The sequence below is a fragment of the Lepeophtheirus salmonis genome, chromosome 11, assembly GCF_016086655.4.
Source record: "Lepeophtheirus salmonis chromosome 11, UVic_Lsal_1.4, whole genome shotgun sequence".
In the NCBI taxonomy this organism is placed as follows: Eukaryota; Metazoa; Arthropoda; class Copepoda; order Siphonostomatoida; family Caligidae; genus Lepeophtheirus; species Lepeophtheirus salmonis.
Genome location: NC_052141.2, coordinates 438,911 through 453,861, shown reverse-complemented (window position 1 = coordinate 453,861; position 14,951 = coordinate 438,911). Strand labels below are relative to the sequence as shown.

The 14,951-nt window shown below is 31.4% G+C and overlaps 1 protein-coding gene across 1 annotated transcript; it reads right to left on the bottom strand.

Annotated features, from left to right (window-relative positions):
- Nucleotides 1-10,452: 10,452 nt before the first annotated feature.
- On the bottom strand, nucleotides 10,453-13,379 carry LOC121126256 (collagen and calcium-binding EGF domain-containing protein 1). The gene is made up of 4 exons (XM_040721578.2): nucleotides 13,034-13,379; nucleotides 12,016-12,273; nucleotides 11,626-11,957; nucleotides 10,453-10,922 (listed from the first exon to the last, which is right to left on the bottom strand). The coding sequence occupies exons 1-4, from the start codon at nucleotides 13,259-13,261 to the stop codon at nucleotides 10,580-10,582; spliced, it is 1,161 nt and encodes a 386-aa protein (XP_040577512.1). The 5' UTR covers nucleotides 13,262-13,379; the 3' UTR covers nucleotides 10,453-10,579.
- Between the last annotated feature and the right edge of the window lie 1,572 nt (nucleotides 13,380-14,951).

Genomic DNA, 14,951 nt, shown 5'->3' with positions numbered 1-14,951 from the left:
TTAATGATCATTATATGAACCCAGCAGAGGAGTATGTGGTTCGAATCTTTACCGTTGCAGTACTTTAATTGTTTGATTAATTAACAAACAAACACGACAGCACCTCCAATGAAAGAAGTGTTAATCCCTTCTCCGTTAACAATTAATTAATTATCCTTCGACAGGATGGATTATTCATATTGGAATGTACACATAGATTGACGAACAAGCATAATATCGGCCTAGAGCATTTCTTATTTAAAGTACTACAACGGTAAATATTCGAACTAGATTCGAACAACATACCCCTTGTGTTCTCTTTGTATATATAATGATCATTAATGAATTTAATTTATAATAATATAAATAATTTTCTGCAAAAGAACACTAATTAATTTCCCTATATGAAATATATACTCTTAGTACATATATCTACAGTGACTATTCATCATATCATTATTTTAAATTTAATTAAAATAAAGAATTTATATATTAAAAAATTAAATATCCAAATGATCTTTTGCTGAAATGTCTGTTCGGCCAATTTTCCTTTAGGAAAATGTACATTCAGGAAATTGTCTTTCGGGAAAATGTCTGTTCAGAAAATGGTCATTCAGCAAAAAAAGTTTTCGTCCAAAAGTCACAATATGATACTTCTGAATTTAGACTCTTGTCAACACCAACTACGTGTTATATATTTTTTTATAACAAAAAAAAGTTATGTTATAAAAAGGATTGTCTTCTTATTGTAAAATTGCAAACATGGAGGGGAAATATTATAATTATGCTTAAATGAATATATATTTACTTTAATATGCATTTGAAAAACAATTTACACCAATTCATCTTTAAATGACAAATGTTAACACCACCATGGATGACAATAGAATGGACAAAAAAGGGTGCACTCGCCAACCGTTTCTTTTTCAATTTCTAAACTAAGTTTTTTTTCTTTTCATAAACCTTTTTTCTAGTCATGGGTAGGGGTAGGCATTTTGGAGAGTATCAGAAGGCGGGAGCTATACATATGGTACTTCTGAATTAAGACCCTTGTTAACTTCATCTGCCTGTTATATGATTTAGTAGGAGAAAATCATATATTTTTAAGATAGACCAAAAGTAAGCGAGAAATATTCCTGGGGGTAAAGAGATGTAAGCACCATCATGATCTATTAGAGAATAAATGAAGAAAGCACGATTCAACCAACTGTTTATTTTAATCTTACTTATAGGAAAAAATGTTAGCATACGGTTTTTTATTCTGCTATTCTCTTGTATACTTAATAGTGTCCTGAACATTGATTTCTTGAACACAAAATATATATGGTCTATTAACCAATGGACCTATTAACCTTACTTTTAAATGAAGGATAGTTTAAGAGTATTATATCCATGGGATTCGAGGAATGAATTAGCAAAATTACACAAATGCATTAGTCGTCATAACGAACAAAGCTACGCACACCAAATAAATCATATATATATATTTTATTTTTTTTAATTTGCATCAGCCTGCATAAATAATTCAGCATGAGATGTTTCTAGGTGTTTGAAGGATAAGTATGATGGATTCTAACTTTTTTGCTTACCTGTATCCAGTTTTTTCATACCCTAGATAACCTGTTTTATATTGCAGGACGATACAGCAATCTGGCAATCTCATAAAAATAATGCAGTTTAAAAAACTGTAGATTTTGAATAACGTAGAGGTTGGAATTATTCGGACTCCCAGTAAAGTGTGGGATATTTCCCTCATATTGCGTTTTTTTATAATATGATATTAATTTATAAAAAACTATGTATAAATTGAAGTAAACAAGAATTTTCGTAGTTGGCGTCTATGTATTCATATAATATAAGTGAATAATTTTGCATAGAGAGAGGGGGAAGTTTCCTGTATGTATTTGAATTGATACCTAGGGTTGAAAAATTCTGGTTATTACTTAATATACAAAATTGTAATTAAAAAGGTTACTGAATAAATACAGTATTAAAATGAATGGATTAAAAGTCAAGTAAATAACAGATTAAAACTACATATTACAAGTATCATGTCTGGGATACATTACTTTAAATAATTTAGGATGAATAAAATGTTTTTTTTATTGTTCTAACCTCACTAAGGAAAACAATGAAAAAATATAGTAAAATATGATGTTATTACTAAAAAAAAGTCAGAACGCAGATTTCATATAATTCAGATACTTCTTGCTTCAAAACTGCAATAAGCGGAGCCCCTTTTATTACCTTATTCTTTTTTGGTACATTCAAGAGAGTGCAAAAATGGTTATAACAACATAACTTGACAAATTTGATAACTTCTGCTATAAATCTTCAAGTCCCTGAAAAAATGCAACTTTCAAAAATCTGATACATCATAAAGGATCAGGGCTTAAAGTCTAATTGTTATAACTACAATTATAACTAGAGTTGACATTTTTGTAATGAAAAAAACTACTGTTAAAACTTAGGAAGGGAAAACGGTTGTTACGGATCTCCTCTATCTCCCTCTGACGTATGCATTCTCACATATCTTTGGTGTAAATTGTTTTATAAATACATAATGAAATAAATATATATGAATTAAAATATAATTATCATATTCTCCGTGTACTAATGATTTTAGTCATGTAAAAGATTCTTTCATACTAACAATATGTTATTTTCTTCCCCAAAAGCATATAACTGGTAGCCGATATAAAGAAGGGTCTGGATTCAGGAGTACCATATGTATAGCTCCCGCCTTCTCCTCGCGCTCTTTCTTTTCTGGTAATAAATCCTTATTATACCTAATGATTATAATAGGGCATTTGTAGTAAAACAATCGAAAATGTACATGGTAACCCTGAGAATTTGAAGAATTTTTTGTAGAAGAGCAGTTTAGCTGTCTTGATGTTTCATTATATCAGCTGAAAAGTAGCTGTCACAATGGGGAAAGGGAGATGGAAATATACAAGGACATGGGAAATAATTATTCTGATGTCCATCCTCAATTCTAATCCACAAGAAATTCTTTAGGATAGTCTCCATCTTTTATGAGCACATAAAAAATGGGCAATCAAGTTTTGAATATAATTAAATGTAGTTCATTCCTCAAAAGTTAAATAATAATTACAAAAGGTTAGAAAAAGAAAATTGATTCTTCATTCTACCAACTCAAAAAAAAGAGGCGAGCTTAAAATTACACCCAATTTTCATCACTAGTTATCCCTAGAGTTGAGTAATTTGTAATGAAAAAACTACCTTTAAAAATGAGAAAAGGAAAAACGGTTTTTTTGCTTTAGGTCTTTTGCTTTTTATTCCATATTTAAAGATCGTCGTGGTTATAACTTCTAAAGTACGAAAAAAATTTCAAAATTTATAGCTATTCTCAAAAAAATAATTTATTTGGAAAAAAAATTATAATCGACAGCTACTCAGAAAGATATTATTTTTTTTGGAAAGAAAAATCAAGAATTAATTTTTAAGTATTAAATTTTTTTGGAAAAAAAAATCGAAATTCAAAGCTGTTTGCAGAAAATTAATTTTTTTTAAAGAATAATATGAAAAATCCATAGCTATTTACAGAAAGTTATAGTAAATTTCGAAAAAGAAAAAATAGTTCAAAATTAAATTTCAAATATTCAATTTTTTGGAAAAAAATTTAGCATTTGAAATTCATAACTATTCGCAAAATATTAAAGATATTAAATGTTTTTGAAAAAATTTTAAAAAATCTATAGCTATTATCAAAAAATTAAATTTTTCATGAAAAAATTTGGAATATTTAATTTTCTGCTAAACAATTAAAAAAATCTATAGCTATTCTCGAAAAATTAATTTTTTTGGAAAAAAAAATCAAAAAAATTAATTTTTAACGTTTGATTTTTTTGGTCAAAAATCCAAAGCTGTTTGCAGAAAATTAATTTTTTTGGGAGACACAATTAAATAATAAATTAAATAAAATTGTAATATTATATTTTCTAGAAAACAAGAAAAATTACACCCGATTTTCATCACTAGTTATGCCTAGAGTTGAGTGATTTGTAATGAAAAAACTACCTTTAAAAAATATGTTTAGGAAGAACGTTTTTTTGTGTTTGCTCTTTTACCTTTTTTCTTCTTTATCTATAGATCATCGTGATTTTAATTTCTGAAGTAAGAATTCTCCCTTATCTTTGGTGTAATCCGTTATGAAAATACATAATAAAATATATATGAATTATAATCACAATATCCTCCCTATTTTAAATATAAAAGGATCTCCTCTTTGTAGCAGTAATTCAATTTTTGCCCCCAAAATCCTTTAACAGAGAGCTGATATTAACAATGGGGCTTAATTCAGTAGTAACGTATGTCGCACTCCCACCTTATGGTCTGTTTCCTTACAAAAATGTCAACTTTACTAAAGACATATTGGTAATATTAACAATTTTGTTGCAATTATAATCATTTGGCTCTCATCCTCGATATTAAGTTATATTGAAGAAAAAGGGAATCTTTTGACGACTAATACACTGTACGTAAAAAAATGTTTATGACTGGACTTCAGTTCTTGGTCCAAAGTCAGGACCGAGACAACATTGCTCGTAGTTATTTCTTTTAATCATTTTTTTAATGTTCCTAACATGTAAGGGCTTCCGCAGAATTATATATATATATATATTTGAAGGGGAGAGGGACTTGGTTCTTTAATTTTTTTTACCAAAAAAATAAATTAAAAAAAATTCTCAAATTAAATTCCATGTCAGATTTTTTGGAAAAAAATTTCAAAAATCTAAAGCTATGATCGAAAAATAAAATTTTTCGGGAATTTTTTTTAAGAAATTACAGCTGTTCACAAAGAAATTAATTTTTTTGATCAAAAAATAAATAATAAATTTAGAATATTTAATTTTTTGAAAAAAAAAAAAAATCAAAATACAAAGTTGTTCGCATAAAATTAATATTTTTTGAGAAAAATTTCAAAAATTCATAGCTATTCAAAGAAAACTAAAATAAATTTTAAAAAAAAATCAAAATTAAATTACAAGTATTGAACTTTTTGGAAAAAAAATTCATAAATCTATTATTATTTTCTAAAAAATTAAATTTTTGGGAGCGAATTTCAAAAATCTATTTATTCTCGAAAAATTAATTTTTTTAGAAAAAAATTAAAAATTGACGGCTATTGACAAAAAATTAACTTTTTTGAAAAAAGAAATACAAATACAAAGTTGTTCGCATAAAATTAATATTTTTTGAGAAAAATTTCAAAAATTCATAGCTTTTCTAAGGAAATTAAAATTAATTTGAAAAAAAATCAAAATTAAATAACAAATATTGAACTTTTTGGAAAAAAAATTCATAAATCGATTACTATTTTTAAAATAATTAAATTTTTTGGAAGCAAATTTCAAAAATCTATTTATTCTCGAAAAATTAATTTTTTGTAGAAAAAAAATTAAAAATTGACGGCTATTGACAAAAAATTAAATTTTTTGGAAAAAAAAAATCAAAAATTAAATTTCAAGTATAAAAATCCAAATGCTGTTTTCAGAAAATTAATTTTTTTGGAAGAAAAATTTCAAAACTGTATAGCTATTCACAGAAAATTTCAAAGAATAAATTTCTAGAAAAAAACAAAAATTCCTTAATTAGGGGTGGTGGACTACAGCCCCTCCAGTCATACCCCAGCGGACGTCCCTGCATGTAATTAGTAAACAAACTTCAAGGATTTTGTCAAGGAAGATCAAACAGTGCCTTTAAACTCAATAAAAGTCCAGAGACATTTATTTTTACAATCACATGTGACAGGCAGGAATACATTCTTTGTACATACAAGAACATGTACATGATATCACATGATAATATATACTTTGACAAAATAACAATACACTAAGTGAGTGAGGAGTAAATTGATGGCTCACCCAAGGCAAATAATATTTTTTTAAATATAAGTTGTACTCTAGTATAGTTTATAAGATTCCATGGTCAAAGTCAAGTTGATTCTCTACGTACAGAATCACTTAAAGCTCTTAATTATTTTAATGTTAATTTCCCCCTTACAAAAAAATAAATAAGTAGTTCCTTATAAATCCGTGACCAGAGGTTCATGATGATGAGAAAACATGGAAATAGATGTGTAGATAGATACCAGTCAAGAGGTGTTTATTCTCTCTTTTTATATATATTTGGTTATGTCTTCCTGTATGATACAAATCTTGGAAGCTGAATGGGGGTCCATACTATTTGTGATGGGTTATGATGATAATTCATGGTAGATTTCAGTACACCGGGTGGTGCATTGAAATCGGAACATTCTTCTAATTCAATAATGAATAAAGGTTGAGTGAATTAAAATTAATTCATATTTCGATATATTAAAGAATAAACAATTAGTTACAAAACAAAACAACTGGAGCTCTCTAGCTCACGTACAAGTTGAGAAAAGGAATTGAACGTGATTGACGAATTTCCATTCGCACACTCCAAGCAGTTGGACGTCTCCAAGACCAGCGTCTACGCCGTTAGCAAGTCCAAAACGTTTGAGAGGAAAATGAGATATGTCAAAAAGGGCAAATTGGATCCAGAGGAGTTAATGAAATCAGCCCAGTCCAATCCCCTCAAGTACATGAATATCATACAAGAAATCTCGGGGGTTCACACCAGACTGTACAGAGAGCTATAAGAAATGTGGGCGGAAATATCTTTTAAAGGTGGACTTTTGACACCAGGAATGATAGAAACCATTCTCCTCCGTTTCAAAACTCTTCTGAATGAGTCTTTTAAACTCTTTTTTGACACTTTTGGCCCCCTACAGCCCTCATGCCAACTCCCTAGACTACACCTTTTGTGTGCAAATTGAGGGGAAGGCCTGCATTGTTGACTATAAAACATCAAGGCCCTCAAAGCCACTGTCAGTCAGCACTAGGACGCCATGAAAGATGATTAAATCTGCAACGAGTACCAGGCCACGAAGAATGTTTTCCTTAACATCTATTTGTATCATTAATTTTGTTAAGATTCTATATTAATTAATCAAATATCTCTTGTTGAAGTTTCAAATTCAAAGTGTTCAGATTTTAATGTACCACTCGGTAGTGAAAAGTAATGAGGGAAAAGATTGACATAAAGAGTTATTTCCGTGCCTTAAAGAGACATGGATAATCTTGTGTGTGTCAATCAGAGTAAAGAGATAGAATCTAGGTTATCATCAGGCTATAAGTATGATTTTCTCTCTCTGTGTGTATTTAATTATTTAATAGATTATCAATCCATGAATAAGAGGAGGGAGAAGGGTAAACTAGTCACGCACTCATCATTCTGCTCTTATGGATACAATTATATACTAGAATAGGCACTCGGTAGAGTGCAAAGTCTTCATCTAAAATCAAATTGAGTTATGAATCTCAATTTGTTTTAAAGTTATGGTAGATTAAGCTTTATTTACGTTTTTGTAACCTTGACCATCTCAGAATTTAATGGCCTCTTACTGTGACTACATATCATCTTTCTACCAAGTTTTTTTAAAAGGCTCTAAAGGCCAAACCTGGATCTGTTGAAGGTTTTAAAGATCATTTTCGTATTTTGTGACGTCCAATAACAGTAAGAATCGTTATTTTAGACCAAGAACGTGTTATGCCCTGAATTTTTTACACAATTTTTCTTGCAATGGGTTTTAAAGTTGAATCTAACTCCATTTTGGCTGTTGATTCCAAATCTGGCATTAGTTCTTGCCCTTCACATCAAGTTTTTGAATAACGGGGTGATGAAAAAATACTACACCACATACCAAAAATCCTTAATTTACGAGAGAAAAAGTAATACATTATTTTTGTGTTTTGTGATTTTATTTGCATATTGGCTGCTGATTTGAATGTGTCACTAGTTGTTGGTTATCACATGAGGTTTTTGAACTATAGGGGATTAAAAGGTTTTATTTTATTTTTCAATACAAGACACAACAATCTAATTTTGTTTAAACATACAAAACTAAAAAAAATACAGAACATGAAAGTACTAACACATATTTGACAAAATTCAATATTATTACAAACATAGAAATTTATATCAAACTAGTAGATGCAGGAACAGTGTATTTTTGTTTGTAGACAAACATATAAGTTCATTTTTGGGGGCAACTTCCTTTTTGATGACGCCCTCTTATGTAGAGCATCTGAATGATCCCTCATCAAACTCCAGCCGTAATCAGCCATCACATGCAAGTCCCAACGACCTTGATATCTGTCTTCCATGACTTTAATGTCTTGGTGGAACCTCTCACTTGTTCGTCGCCAACAACTCCAAGGTTGTCTGGAAACGTGTCCAAGTGACCGTGTAAATAGTGATGTTTGATGCTCATTCTGCACCCGAACTCTCGTAAACTAAGGAGAAGTTCATCCACAATCTTCTGGTAATTGTCGTTTTTCTTGTTCCCAAGAAAACCCTGCACCACATTAGTAAATGCATTCCAGGCTCGAGATTCGACAGAGGTCATTCTCAATGAAATGTATATCCCTGAGTAATGTTCGGATCTGGGATCTGTCGAATATCCCTGCCTTTTTCTTCGCATCACTAAGACTCGGAAAGGTTGAACATATGTATTAAAAACAATCACCATTGTGATCAAGAGCTTTTACAAACTGCTTCATAATACCGAGTTTGATGTGCAATTGTGGAAGGATGATGTTTTTTCGATCAACTAGTGGTTCATTAATGACATTCTTCTCTCCAGGTACCAACGTATGCCTTTATGTCCATTCCATTCTAACCCAGTGATCCTTGTCAGCTCTACTGTCCCAGTAGCAAAGGAAACAAGGGTATTTTGTGTAACTTCCTTGTTGACCCAAAAGGAAGTTCACCATTTTTAAATCCACACAGATTAACCACTGGTGATCGAGGTATTTCAATCGTTCAAGTACTATTTTGATATTTCCATACTCTCCTTCATGGAGACTGAGTGTCCAATAGGGATACATCCATATATGTTACCATTGTGAAGTAAAACACACTTTAAACTTCTTTTTGAGCTATCAATAAAGAGGATCCACTCACTTGAATATACGCAGATAATCCCATAGCCACAAGAAGCCCTTCAATGTCACTGCAGTATACAAAGTGATTGTCGGAATCAAAGAACTTCCTCAGTTCTGCATCTCTGTTACGATAAAATGTGACACTTGTGCCCTGAGCAAGCATGTTTCGCTCTTGCAGTCTGGAAGCCAACAACTCAGCAGATTGTTAGGTAAATTCAAATCTCGAATCAGGTCATTCAATTCAGGTTGACTATACAGAAAAGGTTGACCAAACAATGAACCCAATGGTATGTAATTTGCATCTGTATGTTCTTCATCATCATCATCGACTGAAGTATGTGCTTCATCATCAATATCTGCTAACTTGGTGAAAAAAGGTACATTTATTTCGTCCGAATGAGGAACTGGCCGTATTGCAGAGGAGATGCTAGGGTTTGTCATGTATCGCTTGTTCTTTTTATTGAATCCTTTAACATTTACAAGGCAGAAGTAGCAATCATCTAGGTGGTTTTTTGGTTCCCTCCAAATATTCGGCACACCAAATTTGAGCTTAGCATTTTTTCCTTGAGACCAAGATCTCAGAGTTTCGAGACAATTTGTGCATACTATGTGAGGTGCCCATTTTTTGTTTTGGTCTCCAAGCGGTACTTTAGAATAAGCACACTCTTAACGAAGTGAGTTATGTTCTGTCTTTGAGGTGATAAAGTGAAGCATCCATGGATATAGCAGAATATATCTGGGTCGCTACAGCACTTTCTTCTCCGTGAGGATGTCGACATGGCTAGCTTATACACTTATACAGATGTGTTCGTATTTCGTAAACAGTTACGATGGTGATTTAAAAAATATTTAATATATAATCTCCAACGTTTACCTAATCCAAATGAGAGCAACACAAGAAATAATATCCCATGAGAGTTTTACTGGTATAGATTGGATTAAATAAAGGATATATTGATTGCTAAAGGGCAAGCCGGCACACATCGAGATATATATTAAAACACGTTAAGTACTGGAGTCAAAGAGAGAGAAAGATACATACATTACAGGAACAAGTGGTATAATTATAGGCTTTTTTATGTAAACATCCACAAATATTAAATATCAGATATCACAAAAACTTGATGTGATGTGGTAAATATAAGCATATATATTCGGAATCAGCAGCCCAAATTCTATAAGAATCCGTTGTCAAAGCAAATGCAAGAAAAAAAAACCATTGCACCTCTTATATGTTAAAATAAAAATTGAAGAAAAAATAGTTTTTGAGCCCAGTTATTCCAATCTATGATCCTATAGAAAATTAGAAAACCATTTTTTTATATACTACTGTATATAATTAAGTATACATAGGTATCGGCAGTATTGAGCCGATTCCGAAATCTGATACTTTAAAAAGACCGATTCTTGCCAATTCCGGTGTACCCCTAATTTTTAGTATACTTTTGTAAATAAAGAGTGCTTTGCCTTTGGATACTAATTTTAAACTCCAATGTTTATTTCTATTTTACTAAATGAAATTACCCAATTTCTTATTTTATATTTTGTACAATTAAAATAAAAAAAATAAAAATCATAAGATAACATCTTTTCATTTATCTTTGTTAATTTTTATTTGGATTTGAGAGTTGAACCAACTTTTTCAAATTATTTTCAAAATCAAATTTCGTATTCTTGGCTTTTGAGGGGAAAACTCTTTTTTGAAGCTCAATGATGTCACTGCGTAGATCAGCAATCATTAAAACAATGAAATCAAATGACCCAGGATCTCCTTTTGGGCCCTCAGGACCTATTGGTCCTATTATTCCTCTTAATCCATCAGATCCAGGAGCTCCTGGCGGTCCAATAGGTCCTCTTTTGCATTTACAAAAATCTCTTTTACCATTTGGTTTACGGATCACACGATAGTCATCCAGTTCGTCCTCGTCATCCAAATGACTTCCACTTCTAGGTCATGAAAGGAGTGAGGCAATGATTTAGTAGCAATATTTACATTAAATACTATGCATAATTGTATGAAGACATTTTAGATGCTATATACATTAAAAAAAAGTTATGAAAATTTGATTATCTGTGTATAGCGCGCATCCTTTTTTAAATTTTCAGAAAGGAAAAATCAAATTGTTATTGGTTAGAATAATGTCTATCATAATTAATACATGCAAAATAATGATGAATGCTCTACTTTAATCTGTATTGACGAAATAAAGATCTTCTGTCTCCTCTCAAAATTGAAGGAGATGTGCTACCTAAAGATAACATTATAGAAACATACAATTTTGCATAGGTTAGTTCCTCACCATATCACAGCTTTTGCGAACTAACCCAAGTCGATACTCTAAAAAAGTTGGAAATCAAACCACTCTAAGGTACATATATTTTGATTTTGGTCTGGACATCCTAGAGGGCGTTATACTTTTTGTGTAGAACGAACTAATTCGCTCTACACAAAAAAAAATCGGCCAAAATCCGTGCCACACAATAAAAAATACTTTTTTTTTTAAAGAAAATAAAATTGTTATGTATCCCCTTTTTGTAAAAAGAAAAAAAATCGGTCCAGATCAGTCTAAAAACAATTCTCTTAGTCTCGGATTTAGTCTCAATACTAATTTATAAATGCATATTTATTCAAAATAGATAATTTCCTTACTGATTTTCCGGATATCCAGGGAATCCTCTGGGTCCTTCTGGCCCTGGAGGACCTGTTGGTCCAGGTGGACCTGTCGCAAAACTGTAGAGTTTAACAGCAGTATTAAGGGAGTTCAACTTTTCTTCTAACTGATCCGTTTTCTTTGTTAGACGAGCGGTTAGCTCCATGACTTGAGACGACATAACAAATTTTCCCTTCTGATCCTCCAATTCCTTTTCTTGTCCACGATGAGCGTGAGCGGATACTTTGATGCATGTCTGATTCGTAAGAGGATCAAGAGCAAAGCCTGGCTCACACTGACATCGAAATCCCCCAAAAGTATTTATACAGATCTAAAGTATAGAGGAATCAATGAAATACTTACATTCTTTGATAAATAAATTTATATACTTGGTCACATCCGTGATCGTCCTCCAGACACTCGTCTATATCCAGACAGGAGTTTTTGGGATCTTGTTTGTGTAGCTCACGATCAAACTTAAATCCATTGTAACAGGTACATACGACACGTCCAAAATAAACAGAGCATCTCTGTGGACAGAGATTGAGTGAGCAAACGTCCACACTCTCATGAAAGCATTTCCCGGTCACATAATTATAGTCTGGACAACAACTCGAACGATAGCAGTCTGTCCATAAGTCACCTTCCTACAAACAAATCAAGATGTAAACAGAGTACTACCAGGGCCTTGACTGAAATTTTCCTTGGGGGGGGAGGAAGTGTCAAAATGTTTGATTTTTTTAATAAATGTCAAATTTTACAAATAATTTTTTTTTTTTTTAAGTGGCAAAAGAAAAAATTGGAATTTTTTTATATATGGCAAATTTGACAAATAAAATTTAAAATAAGTAAAAAAGAACAAATTTTGACAAACTTTTTTTTATATAAAGTGATATTTAACAATTCTTTATAAAAAGTGAAATTTGACAAATATTTTTTTTTTTTTAAATGGCAAAAGAAAACACTTGACAATTTTTTTTTATAAATAGGAAAAATGGCAGATAAAATCTTTAAAAATTGAAAAAAAGAAATATATCAAAAATGTTACTTTTTTAAGTAGCCATATTTGACAAATAAAATTTGAAAAGGAGACAAAAGATTAAATTTGACAAAGAACTTCTTTTTGGAATAGACAAATTTTTAGATTTAAATTTTTTTTCTGAAAAGACAAAAATTTGAGCGAATGATCTTTTTTTGATAAAAAAAAACTGACAGGAAAAAAACTTTTGACAGTTTATTTTTTTTTTAATCAGGACGATAACTACTCATTTCGACAAATAAATATATTTTTAAAGATATACATTAGAATCAAGATCATGCCTAAATGACAAAACTGTATCATTAATCCCCTAGGTAATTGTCATAGACATGAGTACTGCTCATTCAATATCGCGACATATACATTACTTTACAGCGATATCGAGTTTTGATCACATTGTTGCTTGGACATTCCAGAACGTTATCTCGATTCGACTCTTCCCCGTGAAGCTGCCCTGACGTATTGGAAGGATTATTCAAAACGAATCCCTCAATTTGATGTGGTTGGAAAATGATGAAGTCCTTTGTGCTTGCAACAAGGCAAAGGGAGGTTTGGAACCCGATAAAGATACGAAAATGAATCAATAGGATCTTCATGGCTGTGACTTGCGTTGCTCCAATTACAATCCTCTATTGACGTAGTTGTTCTCTAGCAATGTACTCCTAGCTAGCAGCAGAGGAGATGCGTTCACAAAGAAGCGTACAGAGGCAATAGGAAGTAGGGGGCTTATAAGACTCATTATTATAACATTTTTATGAATAGCACTACTAGAAGATAATAATATATTAATCTAAATGATATTATATTTGTAAATGAAACAATGCATATAAATACATTTATGAATTTAAATGAAATAAAAAGATGGGGGGAAGTACAATTAATTAATTTCTTCTCCTTTTTATTTGATGATGTTATCTCATGTAATCTCAACACTCGTGACTCTATTCTTAAGTGAATAATTTATCTTGACGACTTTGAAATATATATACATACATTTTACATATTCTGAGTTGAAGTGCATAGTACTAGGGAAGACAAGGGGAGATTTGCAACAGGCATATGTGGTGCATTAACATAAAAACAATCTTGAACAAAATCAAGAATCCCTTTTTTTTCTTCTTCATATATAGGATTGGGAAGTAAAGGGTGGACTGGAGAGTTTGCTTAAGAAATAATTCTATAAAAAGGTTACGTGGGGTCCTCGTATATGAATACAATCCCAAGGCACCTTTCACGGCCCTCCTGATGGTCCTAGTAGCCTCGGGGAAGTCGTTGGCGAAGGGATTCATCTATTTGGTGGTCTCCTTTTTAATCTTCTTCTCCAAGCTGGATAGGAACTCTTGATCCCTCTATGATCCGCTCATGATGACGGGATGGCAAAATGTTATAGGCATTTATTGGCATTATAAAGAGGAACAGAAACCTAAAAAGATTTCTTTTCTTACTTGCAAAAATAAAAAAGTTATGGAGAATGATCTCGTCAAAAAACAACTGTAGATACTGTAAAACCCAATATTGGGGGACCCAAGCACTGGCAGCCTTGTTCCACCTTGTACAATTGTGATGTAAATTTAATGACGACTGTACCTTTACTGACGGTCTAGAAAAAGGGACTGTTGCATCCGTTCCTGGTCCACCCTAATCATCGTCTTTGAAAAGTACGCCATTTTGTGTTTATTTACTCCAGCCAACCAAAAACAATAATTAACTAGATAGGTCTTTCGTTATTAATTCCACGTTATATGATTTACTATTATTAGAGATACAAATAATCTTCGTGGCAAATGGTAATAAAACTCCTCAAAATGGACAATTCTACCCCCCCTCTTATATGCTCATTTATGGCTATTAAATGGGTTTGTAGTTACATTATTACATTCTTTATTTTTTTAATTATATATATTCAATTTATGAAATGAATCCTCCATTTTACAAGAAATATAATCATTTTTTAAAAAGATGTTAGTGTTATTTAATATCCTTAAAGGTTGTTTTTTATAGCCATACGTATACAATATTTTTTCCTTTGAGGAGTACCAACATTCATTTTGTACCCCCCCTACAAAAATATATTTACCTAATTTGATTGGAAGCAACGAGGATACACGCTCAATCAAGAACATATTTTATTTATTTGTTATATTCAATTAGTTCGTGCATCCATCTTTATCTTTACTCTTTGTTGTAACCGTAGAAGGAAATTTAAGGTCACTCCTAGGGGCCGGTCATGACGTTTCATTAGATCAGCTACAATCAGCTGTGACGAGGGGAGATGGAAATACACAG